Here is a 25845-nt window from a genome sequence, read left to right as displayed (position 1 = left end):
GAAAATACAACTTGTGATGTAAAAAAATATTCACTCATCCACAGCGTCCATCTTTACCAAAAAGAAGCCAACGCTTTCAAATACTCTACAAGAGTTTGCTCTTTTAAAATATCCCATTTTCCTTTTATCAGAGGAAAACATTCCACTCATCATAATAGTATACAAACAATAACTATGAGACCATCATTCAGAAATCCCAGCTTAAAGTAACTAGACAGGCTTTAATCTAAGAAGAGACAGGAAATTCCTGAGAAAAGTCTGAATCTTATTTGGTTTCTTTCACCTTTTTAGTTTGGTGTGTTACACATTATGTACATAGAAATATTTAGCAACTTTTAAAGATCTCTTTTTAAAATGTTTAGCAGTTTTAATAAGTGGTAATAATAAAGTGAATTAAGAAAAATAATTAAATCTTCATTTTGAATTTCCTACAAAGTGAGAGCCAGTTTCCTGGAGTCGCTTTGGCTTAATATTGCTGTAGAGGATTCAGAAGAAAATTCTTTTCTTGTTTTCTGTACTCAAGAGTATAAATAAAAGACAAAATAAAAAAGATAAGGTATAGTAGCCATAATTTGAAATTCTAAAACATGATAATAATATAAATAGTTCTTTTATATTTTAGCTAGTATTTTAAGTGATAATGAATTAATATTCAATATTCACTCCATAGTTATGAGATTGGAAAAAATGTCCTTGGTCTTTTTTATCAACTTTACATCTTTTTAACCAAAGTTAAGGAGCGATTCACTATAACAAAGTGTACATATCCCATATAGTATTTTTGTATTTTAAAAATCATTTAGAAACATACATAATCCAAAAGTCTTATTAGTAATCATTTTTGAGCAAGATTTTTTTTTCCTGAAAAACGGCTATGGCTTTTCAGGCTCCAATATTTTTGTATAACTTGGTTTAATAGACTTGTTTTATATTAAAAGATAACATATGAACTCACAAATATTTTTTTCTGTTTTTCCAGGTTGCATGCATCATTGCTTAAATTGAGCAGAGTTAACTGGATCAAATTATTTATGGGAGAAAGAGGGAGAGCTATACAGAATTACATAATTTTTATTTTCCACCAATATACACTTTGTAAGTGAACCACCCTATAATACTTTCTGTTGCACTGAATGCAGCAACAATAACAAAATAGTTTCTTAAGGTATTTGTTTCTGCATACTCTGATCTTGTAATTATTTACATAAGCAACCAAATTTGGTGATGTTTTTGATTATGCCAAGAAAAAAAGTTCCTCTACTCAAAAGTGATGGCCAGAAACAGGATCATACATTTATTTTCTTGAAATTAAATAAATAAATGAAAAACTTGCACTTATCAACTCTGTTATAACTGTACCATATCTAACTACTGCACAAAAGTTCAGATGTGTAGAAAACTGTCATTTTTTTAGACTTGCAAACTGCTTTATTTTCCATAAGGTTTCTATCTGTATTTTTTCTCAGAATTTTACAATTAAAAGTAAATAACAAATTGCTTTCTTTAATATTCTTTGCAAGAATTCCTAAGTATAGGCTCCTTGGACAGTAAGATTTTCGTATTGGTTTTTGAAGAAATTCCACTTATTGGAATTTTGACTATCTGGATATTTATTTTTTAAAAGGCAGGGTGATTTTATTAAGCACTTCTGTGGATGTGAACTAATCATTTATAGCAAGACAGTCAAAAGCCTTATTCTCAACTCAAAAAAATTAAATATTCTGTCTATATATTTAACACTGTTAGCTCTTTATTATACAAATTATAACTACATTTTCCAGAAGTTCTGATTTTAAATTTTGGCTATGAAAAGGAGTTTGCATTTCTGTGTTTAAGGTACTATTTTGTAACTATAGCACCAGTGATGTCCAAAACAGTCTGATCATCACATTTTAGTTTATTTTCTTTTAATACTAGGGCAAGCCCCTATAGTAATTAAAAGGAAGAGCATTTGAGCCAACAATTGCTTTTTATTTGGTTTCACATCCATACTTAGAAACTTTGCATTAAAAAACAATAAATTCCTGTTGCTTAATAAAGTATTGGTAAATATATATATATATTCCATTGTTAAACCCCACTATCAAAGCATTAGAAACCAAAGTTGACTGGCTGACTCTCCAAACTCATTAAGTTCACTTGGAAAATTGCTGCCGTTTCCATGTAAAAGTTTCTTTTTCATGGGCAAGGTTATGGCACTTATCTACTCCAAGAAACATGTATAAATATAGTCTTTATCTTGAACTTCAGTATTAAAATACGCAGAATTTTTGTGAAGAGGAAAAACACCTGGGTCAGCCCTTCTGAACTCTGACTGCATGGGGGCAGGAAAACTATGAATTGGATTTAAGAATAAATCTTGTGTTTAATCTTTTTATGTCTTTTCCTTAAAAATTCAATGTGAATTTTCTGTTCCATCATTTCTCCATGTTAGCACATTTGAAACAAATGTATAAATGTACTTTCTGAATAAAGTGAAAAGTCTAACTTGTTTTTAGTTCCATAATGTTTTAATGTTTAATTCTATTGTGTGTTTTTCTCCCTTTCCCCTGACCCTCCAAAATCACCAAATCTGGAAAGCAGACTGATTGTATCTGCCCATGAGCAAAGGAAACCCGAAGGAACCAAGGGCCTGGCTGGACGAAGTTGTCATGTGTCTGCCTGTCTACACTTGCTGTGCAGAACATCCGCTCACCTGTACAGCAGGCACAGACAGGCAGTCACATGACAACCCAGCCTGAATGACAACCAGCCACTGAGAGAAAGCAGCCCTCACACCATAGCATCTACACCAAGAGCTACAACCAAAATGAGGGGCGCGGGGGTCTGGGATTTTAATCTGTTGGTTGAATACTTAACTCGTATGTATGGTTCTTATTTTATTTTGATTCAAATATTGAAACCAAATTTCCAAAAGTAAAGTGAGTGGTGCCTCTGAAATATAATAAAACCCATTTCTGAAAATATTCCTGTGCTCTCTATAGTTCTCTTTTCCTAACCGTTGTAAGTAACTACCCTTGCATTTATTTAACACAATTTTGCAGCATCCCATAATCAATACAACTTCAATCTTCTACTTCACATAAAATAAGTGATCCTAGTAGTTCATCAAAATCTAAGTTTAGTTTTCAGTATCATGACTTTTGAGAGAGAGAAGAAAAAGAAGCAAAGGATACTGTTCCATTGAATCATGTACTTTGACACTGACAATTTGGGTCTGGGTAAAACATAGCAAAAAGAGAATTAATTTCCAACAATTTTCAACTGTATTAAAATAGTGGCCTCTCCCCTTTTGATACATGACGAGGAAAATCTGAAGGGTTGATATTTCTGAATGTCACCATGTTACTGTGCCTTTGTTTGATTAAGAAGGGGCTTGCAGTACAGTTCTGAGGGTGGAATTTACAGGGCCAATCCATCTACGTGGAATACATGCTTCATTTACCATCAACTTTTAAACTCTGGAGATATTTAGGCAGTTCAATTATTTTGAAAAAGAGCAAGGAAAGGGATTAATGGCTCTGCAATGTGAATTTTGTCATATCTTTTGAGGAAATGTCAAAATTTCAGTTTATGCACTATGGACTGAAGAAAAAAAATCAGAGCTAGCTTATGTATGTGGGTATTTCAAACATTTTAAGGTAAAAGCTGTGGAAATGCATAAAATTAGAAATATGTCAACTGATTTGGTTGACTAAAATGTTTCAATGTTTATTTAAACATTAAAATGTATTTTTATCTTTCTTAGAAAAATTCTGCTCAAGGTTTTAAAAAAAAATGTAGCATAAAGCAACCCAAAATTTTCTACTGACTTAAATTCAATTAAATATTTCAAATACATATTTTACATATTTAGGTATTTTATTTTGTAAATGGAAGACTGAATCTTAATGTTGAAAGCCTGAAATCTGACACAACTTTTAAAAAATAGTGGGCAAAAGTGAAATTAAAATATGATTATGGTCACATGTCTTGCTTTCAACAGCACAATCTTATGGACTATGTTATTTGCAAAAAAGAAAAAGAAAAAAATGCTTTGCCAAGGAAATTGTACAGAGGGGGAGGGGAGGTTTACCTTAAGTAAAAATTATAAGACTAATATATGAAACAATGCTTCACAAAATATAAAATATAATCGGGAACATACAATATAAGTGTCAAGGATATTTACATAGGACCACATAATTTTAAATGTTTTATGTAACCTGCAGCAAACACCACTGACAGGAGTACATTTATAGGACATCTTACTGGACCCTGCAAGGCAGACCCAGGACATGTCTCCCTCGGGTGACATAATAGCTGGTCAGAACATAAAAGAGATATTCCATTTCACCAAACTCCAAAGGGAAAGCTAACAGGCTAACAGTCATCCTGAAGTGAACTGTTCTAGGATAACTTTTTGAACAATTTTTTCCTTAAAATTTGAGGTGACAACTTAGTTTTATTTTTTTTAATCAACTCTCAAAAATGCTTGAGGCATATTAAATTTTACTTCTCAGAGAAAGGGTAAGTTGATTGTTCTCCAAGCCTAACTTTGAAATAGGACACACACCATATATAGGGGAGTGGGTTTGGATTTGTAAGTTTTTTTTTTTTTTTAGTTGGACTTTATTAGATCTAGAAGTACTTTTAATAAAATTGAAGTCACACTTACCATTATGATTTAATGAATAATAGTGTCTATTCAAAATTATAAATTCGTGGGTAATTCTAGAACATGGGTATGTTTTTATGAAGTAATATAATAGGAAAAAATCAGAATATATGAGATCATTTATGTATGAGGGGAAAAAAACAAATATGATCATGAATAATTTTAACTAAACAGAAATGGATTAAAGTTCAATATTTATTGGAAGTTTTTTGGTAAAAGAAATACCTAAGTTTTGCTTAGCTAAATCTACTCAGCAAAGTGTTTGAACAGTGTTTACAGGGTCAATCCTGACTGCCTCATCACAGGAAGCAGACAGCCCTAGTAGGAAACAGGCAAAACTCTGAAAGTATAAGTGAAAATAGAAAAAGCCGAAGATTTCTATAACTTCTTGATCTCACAACTTCAGTCATCCAGAGATATAGCTGTCATTTTGTTTCCTATTACCCAAATTACATTTGCAATCTGTTACAGCTACATAATAAAAACAGGACTAAGTAAATATCCCTATAAGGGAATTATATAATCTTCTTATCAAGCTATCCAAACACTTCAACCCACAAAAATGAGGCCTGTAATTTTTGAGTCCAAAGAATGTCCTTATTTCAATGCAGATTCTGGATTTTCTGCAATAGTGTAAGGTTAGTACATTTCCACTGGAAATACTTCTCTGAATTACCCTACTTCTTATGTGTATCCTACTATGATCTTAATATTCATGTTGCACTGTAAAAATAGAATATAGACTGTGGGTTATTAGTATGCATAAATTAGAATCCCTTTTCTCCAGAGATTTTTTTGTCATTATATATTTCTCATAAATAGTAAAAAATAAGGCTTTTCCCCCTTGATCAGATTAAATACATATTTCAAACATATTTTAAGTAAAGGCCATACATTTTCTCCCAAATTTTATTTTAAAGTATTAATATAAAATTATCTAAACCCCAAATTGTTTTAAAATGATATTTTCTACTATATTTCCATTCCTTACCATTTTATAAATTCCTCTCAAGAACAGTGCAAACTATATTTACAATGTGTGATAACAAATTGGGAACGTTATTTTTTTCTTAAATCATCTTTAATCCAGGAAGTTCTATGGTCAGCAGAGAAAAGAAATCCATCAAACTCGATGGCAAAAACTAAGGAAATTTTAGGATAATCTATCTCTAGTGGTAATTTTACCTGATGATTTCAACAATTTAGTTAGACTTTTGAGAAACCAGGATGTGATGAATTTGAATGCTGTACATATTCACTTATTTGCCCAATGACATCTTCACTCAACCAGCATTTACGTAGTGGCACTGATCAGTGTTGCGTCCTCCAGTGAACCAGACAATGGTTCTTGGTCTTTAGAGGCTTACAGTTCAGCAGGAACTTAAACATTCAACCCATTCCTAGCATGAGCAAGCTTCATGTCAATTTTTATATCTAAAACAAAAGTTTCTAAGTCTATCCATTCTATCAATTTCCATCAGTGCACCCATATCAAGTTACCATTATCTCTTAGACATACTACAGTAATAGTCCTCCAACAAGCCTCCAGTCTAACTTCATCCTCCTCCTAGCCATTCTCTATGATGATTTTATAGATCCATTCTTTGCAAGGATCTATAAAAAAATTTCAAATTTTTTTTTTTGCCATTTCCCATTTATTTTTTGGTTATTGAGGAGAACTATAATAAAATTCTGTCTCAGTGAAAGTTCTCACAATTAAATAGCAGATGAGAAGATCAAAGGGGAGAGACTAATGGCTGGTGAGGTTATGCATAACGGATAGCACAGCAACATTATAGTATCTGTTATCTGCTCAGGGTGGGGAGGGGCAAAACAATGTCATGTAATATCCTACTCTCATCCAGACTCACATTCTCATTTGCTCTCTGTTTGCAGCTATTCAGGCCAAACTCCAGTGCCAACTCCTCCTTGAAACCCGCCTTCACCTCTTCATCTGAAAGCAACTTCTTATAGCAAGACTGTGTCTTTCTTCTGATACTGAATAGGTTCTATGGAATGTCATTGCTCTATGGAATGTCATTGCTATGAAAGCATAAGCTCTGACTCTTCTACTGTATTCTCAGCTCTTTAAGGTCTGCTTTATCTTTGTATTTATCCTTATCACTAAGGATTAAAGGGTTAGTAAGGAATTCATCTTGTAAATATGAACCAAAAACCATACACAGTTCCTTGGTCACAATCTATTATTTAAACTTTTTGATTGTTTCTCTATGGGGCTGTTGCATATGCTTTTTTACCTCCAAATCTCATTATATGATCTCTAGTATAAAAATTTCAAAAGTTTGGGCCCTCCCTGGTGGCGCAGTAGGTTAAAGCACAGCACTGAGAAGCTATAGCTACTTCAGCATGAGTTCGATCCCCATCCCGGAGGTGATCCATATGGCGAGGCAGACCTCTCCTGACCTGCCCACTGCTCCCTTCAGCAGCGCACTTCGTCAGTCAGACTGTTCTGCTCCTTACTGTCTCTGGTGAATACTCTCACTGCCCCCTGCACCTCTGGCCTGTACCCCAGCTGTGTATGCATAAATAAATCTTAAAAAAATTTTTTTCAAAAGTTTTTCATCATTCTTAGGATCAAATTCCCTAATCTCTATGGAAGCCTTTCTTCATTATTCTAGGAATACTGGTCTTGATTCAGTTTTCTGAAATTCATCAAGTTCAGGGTAATCCCATAAACCTTCTCTAACCACCCAATCGCAGATACTCTTTAGTTCAAATATACCACTGAGTTTATTTCCTCTACAGGCCCTGCACCTATTAAGTCTTGCTGTTTGCTTCCCTGTTTCCTTCACTGGGAAATAATCCTGCATAAGGGTAGGTACCATGAATTCCTTGCTAACCCTTTTGTCCTTGGTGATAAGGACAGTGTCTGGTATATAACAGGTGCTCAGACAATACTCGCTGGGAAATGTTCAAGTGGTTAAGAGCCTAGTACTGACACCTAGCCACTGGTGTCTTTATTCTCTAAAATAAAGAATGCAAGTATAGTATTGACTTAGCTCAGTGCCTGGTAAATTATAAATACTCAATTAATGTTAATGATTAACAAATTCTTCACCATTCCACTGAATATTGGCTTTCCTAAGTTTAAGCAGGAATGAATACAGGGAATGCTATGTTGAACTAGGGAGCATCTTGTTAACTGAAAATATCAGTTTGGTAGAATATTTGATTAGTCAGAGCTTGCATAGATGACCTACTTGAGAATGACCCATATCTAAAAAAAAAAAAAGGTAATAAAAGGTAATAAATGTTGGTGAGGATGTGGAGACAAAGGAATCCTCATATATACTCTTGTTGGGAATGTAAAGTGGTCTAGCCCCTGTGGAAAACAGTGTAAAGATCCCTCATAATATTAAAAATTGATCCACCATCTTACCATATCACCCAGCAATTCCTCTTCTATGTATCTATACAATAAATACAAAAAAAAAACTAGTTTGAAGGAATATATACATCACTATGCTCACTGCAGCACTAAATACAATAGCTAAGATATAAAAACAATCTAAGTGTTCAAAGGTACTATTAAGATGTGGTTTATATATACATGATGAGTGGTATACATACATGATGTAATACTACTCAACTATAAAAAGATGAAAACTTGCCACTTGTGACAACATGGATAGAACTACAGGAGATGATACAAAATTAAGTAAAAAATCAATGAAGCTGAGTAGCATCCATTTAAGATCCAAAAGGATAAAAACACACAAACCAGTGTCCAATCTCATCCCCATAAACAGCTATGCTTTGACCTGGGGTGTATACAATGGCAGAATATCTTGGAGCGGAAGACCCAGAAATATGTTCATGCAACCCCTCTAAAAGTACTTAGAGTTGTGTATATAGAAAATTCCAAAGTGTGGTGTACCACACCTGACCAGCATGATCTGGAAGGCTGGTCAGGTTTGGGGAAATCCCATTGGTGATTATAAAAAGTTTATAAGATGGTTCATTTATTATTATGTAGCAAAACCCAATCTTTGAGTAATTGGAGTATATTAAAGGACAGCATGTCATCAAGTACATAGGTTAATTATGTCTATCCTAATCAACTTGTGATTTAAAAACTCTTTAAGATAACACATAACTTTATGTTATCTGATAGCAAATAACACTGCTTGAGACAAGTGCAAAAATGTTCATTAAACTCATCTATTAGTAACACAAATAACTTTATATAATGTTGAATAATGGTCCAAAAAGTGCAGTCCACACATGATTGTGGGCATTCAATAATCCATCTAAAACTTAATGGTGAAATAGATAAATCCAGTCAGTATGGGAAAAGCAGAATGATTCTGGGGGACTCACTCATACAGCTGTGCCAATTATAGCTTAATTATGAAATGGTGTTATCATACTATTGTCTCTGCCACCTTGGTAGAAAATCATACAGCTTGATACCATCCTATCAATCCTTGGTTGAGTTGTAGGAGAACTCACAGGCTAAAGGGGAAGCAACATGTCAACTGTCACTAAAGGGGTAAGATTTAAGTTCTCTCTTGTTGCTTGAAACTTATTCTCTGCTGAAAATTAAAAAAAAATGACATCACAGTGGAAAGACAATGGCAGAAATAAATATATAGGTGTGTAATTGCAAATAAGAGCACCTATTAATATATGTATTTTTAAAGTCTTACAATTCCATTCAAGATGATCCCAAAATAACAAGTGAAATTACTAAAGCTTTAAAAAGACTATCTCCTGATTGGCCATTAGTCATAGTAAATCCATATCCTTCAGCTTCTCACTCTTTCCATTAATTACACTAACCATATGATCTGTAAGGTTTTTGTCAATAAATCTCATCCTGGAACACAACCTGAGTTATTGTTTTTTAATCACAAGTACATTTCATAAGCTATTCATATTTACTACAAACCTACTACAAATTAAATAAAACCATATAAATATATATATACACACACACACACACACACACACACAGTTACTTTCATACTAAACTATTTATTCAATAGCCAATTAGAGTATAATTAAAGTATACTGGACTAATTACATAAGAAAGCTAGATGGTAGAATATGAAAATAAAATGACAATCCTTTATGAGTTTGAGTCTAAATTGACATTGGATAAATGAATCAAGGTATAATGAACTTAATATTTCCTGTATCACATTTGCTTGACTAAGAAAGATAAATTGTCATGTAACAGAATTTCCAAAATATCTTCCCTTTCCAGCCTTAGTTTCAGCAGACAGGTATAAATGCTGAGTACTAGCCAAGAAAAAGAAGAGGTACAGTGCCCTCCCTTTCATCCTAATAACATTCTCAGAAACAGTAGGATGTTCAACAAGAGGTGTATAGAGCACGGAAGAGGATAGGGGTGGGGAGATAGCAATGAATGTGGAAAGAACTCTGTCCCATTTACAATGTTAAGAGAGGGTCCATTCATCAGTCATTACTAATAATTTTGAAGTTCCTCTCTTGCTGAACAGTGTATAATGAGCAACAGAAGCTAGCAGTAGCTGTCTGTGGCCCATCAACTTGCTACCCCAGATGCAGGGGTGGGGGGGCCCCTCCCATTATCCTCCTCCCTGGATGACTGCTGCTCTCCTAGTTGATCTGTCTTCTTTTCTTGCCACCTCACCCTTTCCACACATTAGTCCTCCACACCATACCCAAGCCAGCAGATTTTCTCAAAATATAACCCCCCGTATGGTACCTCTTGTTACAACACCCCACTGATTTTCAGCTATCCTTGGGATAAAATTTAAATCATTGAAGAGGGACTGACAAGGCCTCACCCACTATCTCTGATTTTATTTCTTTCTATGCATTTCTTTCTCCCACTTATCCTACATTCCAAACACCAGCTTCCTGCTGGCTCCCATTTAGGGTTTTTATCCTTATTGTTCTCTCAACCTGAATGTTCCTCAACAAATTTGTACAGCTCACTGTTTCAGTCTATGTGTGTCAGTGTTACTTCCTCCTAAATACTCTGTCTAAAAATTATTCCATCGCTTTCTATCTCTCTGACCATATTTTATGTTTTCTATACCACTGATATTCAACATCAATATCTGATATTATGTCATTATCATATTATTATGTCTTTGTTGATTTCACAGAAAAGAAAAATTGTCATTTTCTTTTTCTTGAAATGATCTAAATTGAACAAACAACTTTCCTAAACTTTTTTCATTAACATCACCCCATTTATTTTGAGGGCCATTGCCATCCTCTCCATGCTCCACCACCTCTATGCACACCACCCTCTATGTTACCTGGCACTCAGTTAATATAACTACACACACATGCATTTTTCTTCATGTAATCAAATGCTAATGTGGGAGCTTTAGCTGCGATTGTTTTTTGTAAAATGTTACCCTGAGTTTATACAAAGGAGGGATGACTAGTGACTAAGAACCTCACCAAACTCAGGGAGCTTCCCTCTGGGGAGTATGGTACCTTTCAAAGGCAGTGTTTCCCTCCACAAACAACCAGGCAAGAAAAGCCGAAAGCCCATATTCTAAGACCAGTCATTACCCAGGTCTTCAGGCCTCCTATATGAACACTTAGGAAAAGGTAAATGCCAACATGCCTAGAGTTCACCCTGTGTAATGAGGGTGTCTCACAACTCCAGCATTCTGGGATTCATGCTGTATTTGTGGACGAGGGCATAATTCCCGGCCAGACAGCCTGAGCTCCAATTTCTGCTTTGCCACCAATTTGCTACATGACCTTAAAAAGCTATATGTAACTAGCTTCTTAAGTGCTTTGTAGCACCTTAATGGTGCTGAAGACTGATAAGACTTTTTTCGGCTTTTATAACTATCATATTTAAGTGAATAGTAAGTCATAACCAAAATTATTGCCAACTCCATGTGTTCTGCAATAAGGGAAACTGAGTCCTGCAAATGACTTCAAAAAATTGGGGGTTTTACATTACTCATTGGAAAAAATGTGGACAATAATAGTACCCATCCTTAGCGTTGTAATGTAGATCAAAAAAGTGTGTGTGTGTGTACACAAATCACTAGGTATTACTATTATGATTCATCTGATAAATTGTGGGCTTTCCCTAGAAATATTGAAATGTACATAATTGATTATGTAAATCCCTGGAAGTAAATATATAAAAGAGAAGATTATTTTAGGGTAACTGAATGCAGAAGAAGATAATCCATATACAGACTTTTTATATCTAGTGAGGCATCACAAGCTTCTGAAACTATGGTATTTAAGTCCCACCATTTCCTACCAAAACATGAGTGTATATAAGCAGCCAACACAGGACAGAAACCACTGCTAATCCTCAGACTCTCATAATGAGCAATGAAATGTTTGACTCAAGTCAGTAAAATCACTCACATAAAAATTTTTAATAAAATCTTTTTAGTAGAAAATTTCCTTGGACATTGCTATGGGATTCGATTTCCCTTGCTATGGAAACTTAAGGCAATTAACTAATTCTCCAATATTTATTCAACATACCATTGTACACAAAGCTCTTAGGAAACAGAAAACTATGTAAAACTTGAAACTTCTCCACAGCAGCTGACAAAGGCATATGTCTTGCTATCCAAGGATATCAAGCCAAGGGAGGAGAACTTTTTAACTCTAAACTCATGCCCTTTATAGCCAAATAAAATTGAGACAATCTCACTTGTAAATAGTTTTGCTATCACAAAGTATTATGATGTTTGTGCACTACATTTATAAGCACCTAAAAGTTCTCAGGTCAAAAAAGAACATTAAAATTCACAAAATATAATTTACATTCCATTCATGTCCTCCCAAATTTAGTAAGAATCTCTTTGTAGCACTTTAATGGTGCTATAAGACTGATAAGACTTTTTTCTTTTATAACTATCATATTTAAGTGAATAGTAAGTCACAAGACCAAAATTATTAACATCTAACATGAACCAGATCATCACAGTTTTCATAAGTCATGCTTTTTTATAGCCATCAAATTCTCAAAGAACAAAGTTTGTTTAAACAATTATCTGGGACTCATTTGAAGATTAGAAATTTAGACATTTTCAAAATACCATTATTTGAGGCAATGTGACAGCAACAATTCCAAAATGCTTTATTAACAGTGTATCAATGCATTAATTTCTCTTTTGAGATGATCTGTACCCTTGGATCTTTTCAATACATCATGAAAGTTGCTTTCATTCTATTAGTGTCTCCATTATCACAAAAAGGGAAGTTTCCAATGACTGACCCATAATTCTTATTTTTCAGGTAAACAAACACAAGACTGCACCAAAGAAATCAATAAATCTTGAAAGGAGAATTGTAAATTTAAAATTTTATGAAGAAAATGACAAAGCTTCTTCAAGCCAACATTCCAAATCAAGTCTTACTGAAACAGACCCACTGGTGTCTCGAAGCTGAATTAGAAATACTTTAATGAGAAAGCTTTGTCACTGTGTGACTTACCTCATCATCTTTGTACCAGGACAAGCTTTCGGCAGTAAGGACAAACCAGTATCCCTTAGATCCTCCTTTCATGATGCCAATATTGCTGATGGTTAACCACCCTTTGCGAATCACCTACAAGAGAGCACAAATTGGCAGAGAAGTTTAATTCCAAGTGATACCGTAGAGAACACAGGTCTTGCACTGAATGAGTTACAAAAACAAGATACAAATTACAATAAGAGTAGCATTGCCCTTTCAAAGCTCAAACTCTGTTAAACTATTTAGAATAAGTAATCTTCCCAAGGTACAGATAACCAAAGTACAGAGAAGGAAGTCTCTCCCAAAAAATGAACTAAATCAAAGTCACAGAATTATATGGATAGTACAAGCAGAGGAACTGAAACAGGCAGGGATGAAAAGAGGCAGACTAATAGGCTGTTTCAGGCCTATTTATGGCATTGCTGTTACAATTAAAACATATTTAGTTGATTGGATGAGCAACAATAGACTCTCCATGCCCACTGACTTTTCCACCCCACTGGTCCATTTGTTTGCCTGGTTTGCATCTAATTAGGAATTTCACCAGAGACTGGCCACCAAATGGTGAAAAGAAAAAATTCAAGGCGACCAATAGTTGCTTGCTAACAGCTCTGAATTAGGCTGAGTGAGAGAGAAAGTTGAAACAAGAAGCTAAAATTAAAAGATTGGTGATTTTTTTTCCTAAAAGAAAATGTAGGTGGTAAGCTCTTGACATTTATCTTGCTGATGAACTTTAGACCTTATTCCAAAAACTAGGACAGCCAGCATAAAAAAACAAATGAGAACCCTACCTGGTGGCGCAGCAGGTTAAAGCACAGCACTAAGAAGCTAAAGCCACTTCTAAATGAGTTCAATCCCCACCTGCCCTGGAGGTGTTCCCACATGGCAAGGCAGACCACAATCTGCCTGTTCTGCTCCCCTGTTCTCTCTGGTGAATACTCTCACTGCTCCTCCACCTCTGGCCTATATCCCAGTTCTGTATGCATAAATAAATAAATCTTTTAAAAAATGGAATTATAAGAAACTAAAAATTCTCTGTCCCAAAAGGGAGTCAACAAAATTAAAAAGTGATCCACTGAAATGGGGAAAAAATACTTCTAAGTCATATGTCTTATATGGGGTAAGATCTTAAATACATAAAAATACAACTGGGGGGGGACTCATACAACTCAATAGCAAAAATAAACTATACAATAGAAGGTTTGAATAGATATTTTTGCAAAGAAGACATACAGATAACTAACTAACCAATAGGTAAAAGGTATTCATCATGGAAATGCAAATAAAAACCACAATGAGATATTGTCTTACATTTTCTAGAATGAATATGATTGAAAAGTCTAGAAATAATGAGCTGGTGAGAGACACAAGAAAATAAGTGTTGGCAAGAATGTGCACTGTTGGTGGGTGGGAATATAAATTGGTGCTGCCATTCTGGAACACAGAGGGAGGTTTCTAAAAACAATAAAAATAAAACTTTCATATAATCTAGCAATTCCACTTTTGGATACACAGCTAAAGAAAACAGAAACACCAATTCAAAACAATTTATGTGTTTCCATGTTCACTGCAACTTAATTTACAAAAGCCATGCTATGAGAAGAACCTGAGTGACTATATGTGGAAGAATGGGTTAAAAAAAGGGGGGGGGGATATTAATCAGCCACCAAAAAAAACAAGATCTTGCTATGACAACATGGATGGAACTTGAGGCTACTATGTTAAGTGACATAAGTCAAACAAAAGCAAATAACTACACAATATCACTTACAAGTGGAATCTAAAGACAGCAAACTCATAGATACAAAGAACAGAGGCAAAAGAGTTGGGGTGTAATGGATGAAGGGGTCAAAAGTACAAACTCCCCATTATAAAATAAGTTATGGGGATGCATTAAAAAGTTGGTGACTATAATTTAAAATATTGTAGAGCATGTTTAAAAGTTGCTAAGAGAGTAGATTTTAAAAATTCCTCATCTCAAGGGGAAAAGATGTAACTATTCATGGTGATGAATGTTACCTAGATTATTGTGGTGATCACTTCTCAATACATACAAACAATCAAATCACAACGTTGGCCATCTAGTGTAGCTCAATTGTTTTTAAAAGTTTGGAGATTTTAAATGGTCTGGATTTACCCATCTACTTCTGGTTAACATTTGCCATACTGAAACATATTAAAATCTTCATAAAAATCTTTTAAAAACTTTTTTTTTTTTTTTTAAGATTTATTTATTTATTCGTACAGAACTGGGGTACAGGCCAGAGATGCGGAGGGTGAGAGGATTCACCAGAGACAGAGGGGAAGCAGAACAGGCAGATCGACGAAGTACACTGCTGAGGGGAGCAGCGGGCGGGTCAGGAGAGGTCTGCCTCGCCATGTGGTCACCTCCAGGGCAGGCGGGGTTCGAACTCATGCGGAAGTGGCTTTAGTTTCTCAGTGCAGTGCTTTAACCCGCTGCGCCACCTGGGAGGGCCTTAAAAACTTTTATATGGTAAAATATTAACAATTTGAATTACAGATTTAGTAGAAATCATTTACAAATGGTAATATATGAAAATACTATTTTTTCACAGATGTAAAGTTAAAATCTGTTTTCTTTAGATTGCATAGAATACCATCTTTTCAATGGTAGTTTTTGTTGTCACATAATCAAAAATGAAACACCATTTGAAATTGTACAAAAATGTTCGAAATATAAAAAAATCATCCCAGGTTTAAATCATTCACCATCCAAAAGATACTAAAATATTAAAAAGTAACTTATTGGATGACTCATGGATGTTGGTTCCTCAAAGATAAAAATGCTCTATAATCCATACTTTACCATATATATATATATGGCTTAAACTTTCTACATGAAGAAAGCAAAACCTAGGAAAAATAGTGAAATAAGTGTCTCTATTAACCTTCCAAGCCTCTCTCCACAATCTCAGGCTCTGTCACCGGAGAGTCCCTGTTACAAAACCTCCCAGGTACCCATCCTCCTTTTTAATGCTTTGTAACATTTATAGACCCCAGTAAAGAAACTTTAGTTCAGACTAAGGCAACCCCCTCCATTATTCAAAATTATTTGGTCCTCTTACTTGCTATTTCAGAAAGATTGAAACAATGCTTCTTGAATGATAGTATAAAGATTTGAATATTTAAAATATACAGATTCTGGGCCCTTCCTGGGTTAAAGCACAACACTATGAAGCAATCCGTAGCCACTGCAACATGTGTTTGATCCCTAGGTCAGGGCGGTGACCCACATATGGCACAGCAGACCTCTCCTGTCTCGCCCTCTGTTCCCCTCAGCAGTGTATCTTAGTCAATGTACCTGTTCTGCTCCCCATTCTGTCTCTGTTGAATCCTCTCACCCTCCAGCACTTCCAGCCTGTGTTCCAGTTCTCGTATGCACAAATAAATAACTTTAAAAAAATTTTTCAAATAAAAATACAGATTCTTAGGCCATCTGAATTCTAAAAATACAGATTCTTAGTCCAAATGAATCAGCATAGATACATATGCAACCCAGAAATTTACACTTAAACATGTTCCCAGAGATTTTTATCCATACTGAATTTGAAGACTGCTGCATTGTACACATATAATCAAAACTTTATTCTTCTTTGAGCAAATGATCTCATAATTGTAAGAAACTGGTTAAATTACTTCACACTACATGTTGTCCACCCTGTCAGAGCTTACAAATAGCATACTAATCATAGCACTCCGTGAATGTACACTTATTATTTCACTGTATTAGGTATCTTTGAATAGAGTGGAAGCCAAATTTGCAATCCCAATAAGTAAGTCACATTTCACTCACTGCAGAAGAGTAGGGGAGAAGGTGGAAAGAAAGCCTGTAGTTAGTGTGAAGCACTGGGACAATCAGTAATTTAATGGGAAAATAAACATGACAGCATTAGTTACAAAAAAAAAAAATGGTTGACAAAATAAAGCACCATAAAACTCATAAGAGATAACATAGAAAAAAATCTAAATCATCTTGGATATGGTGATATCTTTTTAAATATATAATTCATGAAAGAAATAAATGAGCAAATGGGTTTCATTAAAATTTAAGATTTCTATTGTGCAAAAGACAATGTCAGGAGACTGAAAGACCCATCACAGACTGGGCAAAACTATTCAATTCAAAGGAACAAAGATTCTAAGAGACATCTCACCAAAGAAGATATATGTATGGTAAGTAAGCACATGAAAAGGAACAACTTTATTAAATGACATCTGGTAAATGCCAGAAAAGAGATACCACTCTATACCTATTAGAATGACTAAAATCTGGAAATCTTACAGTCAAATGCAGTCAGCACTCATACATTTTTGTTTGAAGTACAACATGCTACAGCCACTCTAGGAGATATTTTTTAAATTTCTTATAAATTAAATATACTCTTAACATGTTATCCAGTATTTGCAATTTTTGGTATTTACTTAAATGAACTGAAAAATTATGTCCATACAAAACATACACCTGACTATTTATATTTAGCAGTTTTTTTTTTTTAAGATTTATTTGTGCATACAGAACTGGGGCACAGGCCAGAGGAGGTGCAAGAGTGGTGAGAGGCTTCACTAGAGACAGAGTGGGGAACAGAACAGATGTACTGAAATACATCTGTATTTCAGGGGAGCAGCGGACAGGCCAGGAGAGTTCTGCCATACCAAATGGATCACCCCCCAGGGCAGGTGGGGCTCAAACTCATGCAGAAGTGACTTTAGCTTCTTAGTGCAGTGCTTTAACCTGCTGCACCACCAGGAAGGGCCTTATATTTAGCAGTTTTATTCATAATTGCCCAAACTTATAAGCAACCAAGATGTCCTTCAGTAGACAACTGAACAAACTGTCCTACATCCAGACAATGAAATATTCATCATTACAAAGCCATGAAAAGACATGACGGAAGCTTCAACACATTTCTAAGTGAAAGAAGTCATTCTGAAAAGGCTATATATCATATGATTCCAACTATATGACATTCTGGAAAAGGGAAAATTATGATTGCTAGGAGTGGGTAGGGAGACGAATAGGCAAAGCACAAAGGATTTTTGGATCTTGTATGATATTATAATGATGGATACATGTCATTATCTGTTTGTCTAAACTTATAATACATAAGACACCAAGAGTGAACCCTAAAGTTCACTAATGGACTTTGGATAATTATGATGTGTTAATGTATGTTCATCCTAGAAAATCTGTATCATTCTTGGTAGAAGAATTTGTTACAGGGAATACTGCATATGTTAAAGGGAATACTGCATATGTTAAAGGGGAAAGGGATTCATGAGAAATCTCTACCTTCCTCTCAATTTTGTTATCAACCTACAACTGCTCTAAAAATTATAAAATCTGAAAAAAATGAGAATGATCACATTGGACTCACAGGGACACAGATGGCATAGCTGTAAATGCTATAAATATTTTATATCAGAAAAGGAGAAGATAAGTAGAAATTGATTCAGGGTTCCAATTTTCTGAGTTCAATTGGCCTAAATACATGAGTACGAAGATGCTGAATATTTTTGGGCAAGAAAGTAATTCAGATGACATCCATTCATACATCCATTCAGCCAGGGAGAGATATGAGGCCAGAACGAAGCCAATGGAAAAGTACAAAATGAAAAGGACTAGGGGGAGCAGATAGCAGGACTAGATAAAAGGAATGGAGAGGTCCAAATAGCAGATACTATGTAAGTGAAAGCATGAATGGAGTCTAAGATGAAGTGGAGTGAATACATTGCCTGAATTCATTACATTGAATTCATCTCTCAAAAATGCACCAGTAGAAGCACTGAAAAAGGTATCCAAAGAGGAGATCTAATAAGCATTATTTTATTCTGTCTAGTGGATATATTCAATCGAGTGGTGTGGAAACTAACAACAGTAACAATTAAATTTGGAAAAAATCAACAGAAAAATAGAATATTACATTCTATGTCATTACAATCATTTGCATTGCAATAGGCTTCCCCTGCCCTTGGAGAGACAATTAGGAGGATTATAGCTGCCATTCTGTGAGCACACATGGTCCACATCCCTTTCTAGTCACCCATGGCAGTATGTTCAGCATAGAAAGCTGTCAGCAAGTTAACTGCTGTCACAGAAAAGTTTAAGAAACTTTGGTCCAATCCTAGCCCTTCCTTTTCCAACAGAGGAACCATATTTACCAAAAATGGACTTTCTTTATTCTCTCAAAACAATCAGCTTAAATGATAATTAAGAAAGAATTCACAATGAAATGGAAAAACAGAGAAATTACAAAATTAAGTTAAAACAGAACAAGCTAGAAAAAAGGAAGCATTCAGGAAAAATTTGAACATTTTTGACCTAAGACTGCTAAGGGGAAATGCATAGAATGGAAACAAAGGAAAGAAAGTAGGTGGGAAAATATGAAAAATAATAAAATTTGAAAAGACTGCCAAGAAAAATGGGCTTGATTATAGAATCTCTTCATAGAAAAAAACATAAAAGATTAAATTTTGTATTCAAATTTAAAATTACCATAATACATCTATCAACATTCAATACAATAAGCACTTAAGTCTCTTAGCATTCAAATATCAAATTCTGTTTTGAGTGCCTAAACAAGAGCAAGCAAGCCCATAATTTTATGACTAGAAAGGATCCTGAGAGCTGAAAGGGCATGTTCTTATTTGTAAATTTTGAGACAAAACTTTTTTTTTTAATTTTCTGCCATAAACATCACCCAGGCTCTTTTTGCCAAAAACAGAAACTTTGAAAGTAACTACAAGACCTGCAATGGGGAGACCGGATAACTTAGTTCCTCTTCTCAGTGGTGAGCCCAGGCTAAAGATTGTGTTCTTATTCGTTTCCACTGTGCTATAAGAAGTCAGGCATTATCAGTGTTGGCAAAACCTGTATATTAGGGTAAGTTTGGACAGCCAGCTCATGCATAGGCTCATAAAATTAACTTACAGACAAGGAATAAAATTATGGAGGAAAAATGTACATGTGAAAAAGTATATGCATATGTATTGTGGCCAAGATGAAAGAATTGACAAGGTATGTTTGGGCGCTCCTTTCAGCTTTAACTTTCTAAGAAATCAGAACACAGTTCCATAACTACATAACATTAGTAAAATTAAGGACACAATTTGATTCTATTCTAAAAGTTCAAAGGTAATAAGAATACCTACCATTACTTAATATTACTCTAGAGGATATCACTCTAAATATCCTCATGCTAAGAGTTCCACAACATCTTATTTCTGATCTGGAGCTCCACATAACAACACTTTGAAGGAGCAAGTATTCTCCTTATGTGACATATAAAGACATTGACGGAGCGATTCTCCTTATGTGACATGTAAGGACACTGTGATCAGACTCGTGTGTCCCCACCCAGTCTAAGCATGTCCCTAGTAGAACTTCTTCATGGGATTTTATGTGTTCTTAGCATTTGTGCCCCTTTCAGAGTATTTACACTTGAATAAACTTAAATCTTGCTGATGATTTGATATCAGCAACTCCATCCTTAACCCACAACTCATACAAGGATGTTAGTGAGATTACTGTTTCTAATAGCAAGCAAATGAAGACAATCCACTTGCCTAACTGGTTAACAGATAATGACATAATCCTTTGCTATTAAATTAAGCTGAGCAAAAACACCTAATACAGAATGTGAGAAATCTTTATGACAAAGTACTAACACTGGGCAGGACTCTGAAGCCAAACACTTTGGCATTGCATCCTAGTTCTAACATGTTCAAGCTGGGAAACATGGGTGAGTATCTGAGCCTTAATTTACATATAACATGAGATAATAGCAATGGCTATATAACATAGGATTGTATGAGGATCATAAGTTAATTAATATAAAGGATCTATATTATTATATATTGTATTACTTTTGGCTATATTTGTTAATGTGAAGCTAGAAAAAGACTAACATATGCTAAAATGTTGTCTATAATTGGAAATTAGTAGCATGAAAAAATTATATTTACTTCCTCTTTCAATCCTTTCCATATTTTGCTATAGTGTTTATGCTATTACAAGTGCAAGTTGCCATGCAGGATTTGTATTCATGGCAGGTCTGATCCTTGGGCCTCTCATTAATACCCCGTGACAAGCAAATTGGGTCCTCAAGTCACTTCTTGGTCTCTGTGCCCATACATTGTGCGCACTGAAGCAGGTTACACAGTGGGGGTAAAAGTAGAAGTTGCTATCACAACATTAGTGCTTGCTTAAAATAAGTGATTCCCTTTAATGTGTAATAAACATGGCTTGTTGGAAAGTGGAGTCAGATTTAAAAAAAACCCAGTAGTGAAATAACTCAACAGTACAATATAAAAAGTAATTTTGAAAATTATATGGAAATCACCATGATAAAAGAAGCTTGATTCTTTTAAGTAAGGAGCTGATCAAGCTGACAAAACATATTTGTGCACAATATAAACTGGAAAACAAAGGAACTGACAATTAATATTCATTTCAAATCTCTCTTTTATTTAAAGATATAGCTACCAAAAAGATAATAACTTTCTAGTTTCTCTGTAAAATTCAGCCTTTACCTAACAACAATGGCATAAGTTTTAATCATAACCAAGTAAATAAAATTTTGTAAGTTAAACAGATCTCCAAGCTACTTTTGTATAAAATAACCACACAAGGCCCTCCCTGATAGTGTAACAGCATTATGAAGCTAGCCAAAGCTTCTTCAGCAAGAGTTCGATCCCTGACCAAGGTCGTGACCTACATGGCTTGTCAGACCTCTTCTATCTCACTCGCTGCTCCCTCAGCAGTGTACTTCATCAATATGCCTGTTATGCTCCCGACCCTCTCTCTGGTGGATCCTCTCACCGCCCCTGCACCTCTGGCCTGTACCCCAGTTCTGTATGCATAAATAAATAAATCTTTAACAAAATAAAATAAAGTAACCATACAAGGTAACCTAAGGAGCCTGCTCCCACTTTTTTGAAACCACAAGATTTCCTAAGATGCTTCTGTTACCCTGCATTCATTCCATACCATATAGACACCAAAAACACCCTCCCATTAAGTCTTGCTTCTGGAACATTAACCCATGAACACATTATGAATATATCTTTTCATGCTTCTGTAGATTACTGGGCTGTTTTATTAACTTGATTTTCAAAATGACTCCTAAAGTATTCATTCTCATTGTAGACCAGAATTTGCTTAACAGCTTGTGTATGTGTTATTTCTGTCACATGCACAGCTATTTCTGAATAATTCACTGAAAGTGAGCTGTTTATTCTCAGAGCTTACTCACCTAAACCTCTCCAAGATCCAGGCCATTAACCATGATGAAAATCAGGGCTCTACTTTTTCCACTTTTTTTCCTGTGTATCTTTTCCATGTGCAGAGCTTCCTTTGAAGTTAATGGGAGCCCTCCATGTGGAAGAGATTCCAAATGATACAAAGCAGAATGAGAACTAAGCCCATCATCTATTTCCCACATTCAAGGACAAAAATACATACACACAAAAGAGAAAAGATACTTTATGATTAGCTAGGCTTGAGTAGAATTTGGATAAATTTACTAAAAATAATACAGAGAGCTTCTTTGGAATAGGAAAATAAAATCATAGTAAATATTTATTAATACACTTAATAGGGAATTAGTGAGTACGATGCATGTGCCAGGGAGCACACTGAAAATAAAAGGATAAGCCAATATATATATATATATATATATATGTAAAAATAAGCAAACAAAAACATAGCCTGTGACTTTCAGGAGCTGATAGGCCAATAGAGGGAAGACACTAAGCAAAGACTCACACAGAAAAAAGTAAAAAGATAAATAAAAACAGGCAGTTTTGGTGCTGCAAGGAGTGGCTCGAATGTTAAGAGAGTTCTGACTTGCATGGTGTATCAGAAGAGATGTGCTTGAAGATTTGAGCACTGACACTAAAATCTGAAGGGAGTGGGAGTGGGTGGCCACCGCATAAAAAGCAAATGTGTCCCTCCCACAAGAAGAGCTTGGAGGAAAAGCAAACTTGTGCTTGCCATGTAATTTATGTGAAGAAATTTGGTCTTCATCTTGAGAGAAATGGGAAGGCTTTGAAGTGTTTAAAGCAGGGCAGAAACATAAGATTTGCATCATGAAGGGTTCCCTCCCAGTTCTAGTTTGGTGAAGAGATTAGAGAAGAAAGAAGACACTGGGAATAGAATCCTAAATCCTAGATGATCACAACATTGACAAGAGTGGTGGATACAGATATATAAAGAAATGAGCTGATTTGAGAAAAATTCAGGAAGAAAAATTATTATGACTGATAAACTGGAGACAGAAAATGAGGTATAAAGTGTGATTTCCAAGGCTTAAGTTTCCAAAACTGGACAGACTCAAGAGGCATCCTCTCTGAGAAAGAGGGTACAAGAACTATGTTCAGAGAAGGGAGACGTCATGGGTCCAATGATGCTCATGGTAGCATTATTCACAATAGTGAAGAATTGCAAACAACCTAAGTGTCCACCAATAAATGACTGGATAAAGAAGAAGTTATAGGCACATGATGAATACTATTCAACCTTTTAAGTGAAATCCTGTCATTTGCAACTGTATAGACCTAGAGGGTATTATGTCAATTTAAATAAGACAACTACTGAAGAAAGACAAACACAGTATTTACTCATATGTGGCAGATGCTCATTTATAATAATACACACCTGAAACTTACATAGTGTTACAATGCAATACCTCAAAAAAAAAAAAAACAAAACAAGGATTTGTACATGTTAAATAAACCACTATCTATAAAAAAAAAAAAAAGGTCTCAATCAGACATAACCATTTGTGGATTGCTGATTAGAGAAGTGATTGAGCCACAAGGATGACAAAAATGACAAGAAAATGAAAGTGTGATAAAAGCCTTAGAACTGATAGTTGAAGAAAGTCACCATGTAATGGGTGGAGAGAATGAATCATGGAGAAGACAGAGGAGTAGTTACAGGAGTGGGAGAAAGAACAGAAAATGTATCCACAGAAGTCTACAGAAGAAAATTATTTAATAAGGCAAAAAAACTAAAAATATCAGGAAGCACACACAGGACTATGGTGATGGGACATCGGCGAATTGGTGGTGGGAAGTCCACAGGGATTATAACCGAGATGAAAAAATGTACAAAATGAAGAATTTTATATATATATATATATATATATATATAATATATAATATATTATATATATATACACACACACACACTCACATATATATATAATTCAAAAATATTAATGATGTAATATGTATAATAAAATATTTTAAAAGAATTAAAAAGATCAAATGTAACTATGACAGACAGTAAAATTTAAAGTAAAAGTTTATTCATTAATTTGGGAATTCACTAATTTGGGAAACTGAGAGGTTATTGAAGAGATAATATTCAAAATGTTTAACAGCCAGTATAGCATCAACCTGACTAATCTGAAGAGGTGCTAGGATCACAATTTAGAGCAGTGAACTTCGGGCTCCCCTTCTGAACTAGACCTTTGCTTTTCATTTCTGAATCAAGGGGAGGTTGGGAAGATTCTGAGAAAGAAGCCTAGTATCTCCAATAGGAAGATACTAGGATAGAAAGGCGCTGTCATAACACCTTCTTGAAGGCACCTACATCATATCTTCTAGCTACAGGGGAAAAATTCCCCCAAAAGTACGAAAGAATATTAAAATGAAAATTACCTATATCAAGCAGAGAATCTGTTTTAAATAATTTCCTGGATATTGGAACCATAAAAATAAGGAACAAAATGTGGTATCAACCAATCATTCAGTTTAAAGCATTTTAAAGAACAAAACAGTAAATATACCTTCTTATGCACAATAGTCAATTGATAAGTAACTGGTATTAGCATTATGTGATTATTTAAAAAATAAAATAAAATGATGAAGACTAAGACTGATAGGCAAAAGTATAAATAAGCATAGTAGTTTCTGGATAATGCAACCCTAAGAAAAAAGGAATTGATCTACGACACTAAAATCATATATAAAAGGAATAGTAAAAAAGCTTTGGTAGCCCATGTGGATTAATTTTTCTGAAGATTTACTGTGTTCATTATCTGAATTTCACACTTTTACATCATCTTGTTTAAAATCACTTGCAATTGCATTTGCTTTGTTCCCACTTTCCTAATAAGATTATAGCTTGGTTGAAAGCATGGGCTTTGAGGTTTGTATGTTGGTTCTGCCTTGTGCTAGATGTGTGATTTGGGGCAAGTTATTTAATCTAACTAATTATCATTTTATTTCCATCTGAGAATTGGAATTAATAGTCCCAATTTCAAATAGATGTTGTATTAATAGAAAGGAAAATGCATAAATTATCCACAGAATGACTGGCATCTAACAAATGTTCAATAAATGTTTAATAAACGGTAGATAATATTATCAAGCAGAGATCAAGTCTGTTTTATGCTCCTTTGGGATACGTATACCTTCTGTAGATCACAAGTTTGTCAATAACCTATTAAACCAATAGTTCTAAACCAGGGACAATACCAACACCCTTAAGGGTTTTTTGTAATAGTGTAGTGTACTTTTATTTTCTTTTTAATTTTTTTATTTTGTACATCAGCCTTCATTTTGTGCATTTTTTCATCTCAGTTGCAATCCCCATGGGCTTCCCACCACCAGTTCACATTTACACTATCACGACATCAGGGGAACATCTACAGAGTAAAGGTCAAGATAGCAAATAACTCTTCTAGATTAAGTAAAAA

At 34.6% G+C, this 25845-nt stretch overlaps 1 protein-coding gene across 5 annotated transcripts in view; it reads right to left on the bottom strand.

The window, feature by feature from the left end:
- The window catches only part of DNM3 (dynamin 3), a 484254-nt gene that overhangs the window by 231124 nt on the left and 227285 nt on the right, over positions 1–25845 (bottom strand). For all 5 annotated transcript variants that reach the window (XM_012728988.1, XM_004688484.2, XM_004688483.2 and 2 more), the window contains exon 14: positions 13100–13213. In XM_012728988.1, coding sequence (XP_012584442.1) covers positions 13100–13213 — 114 coding nt within the window. The remainder of the gene's footprint in view (positions 1–13099; positions 13214–25845) is intronic.

This window comes from Condylura cristata, unplaced genomic scaffold (genome assembly GCF_000260355.1).
Source record: "Condylura cristata isolate star-nosed mole 26May11 unplaced genomic scaffold, ConCri1.0 scaffold00024, whole genome shotgun sequence".
Lineage (NCBI taxonomy): Eukaryota > Metazoa > Chordata > Mammalia > Eulipotyphla > Talpidae > Condylura > Condylura cristata.
Note: the sequence above shows the minus strand (reverse complement) of the source record. Positions and strands in the feature narration are given on the sequence as shown.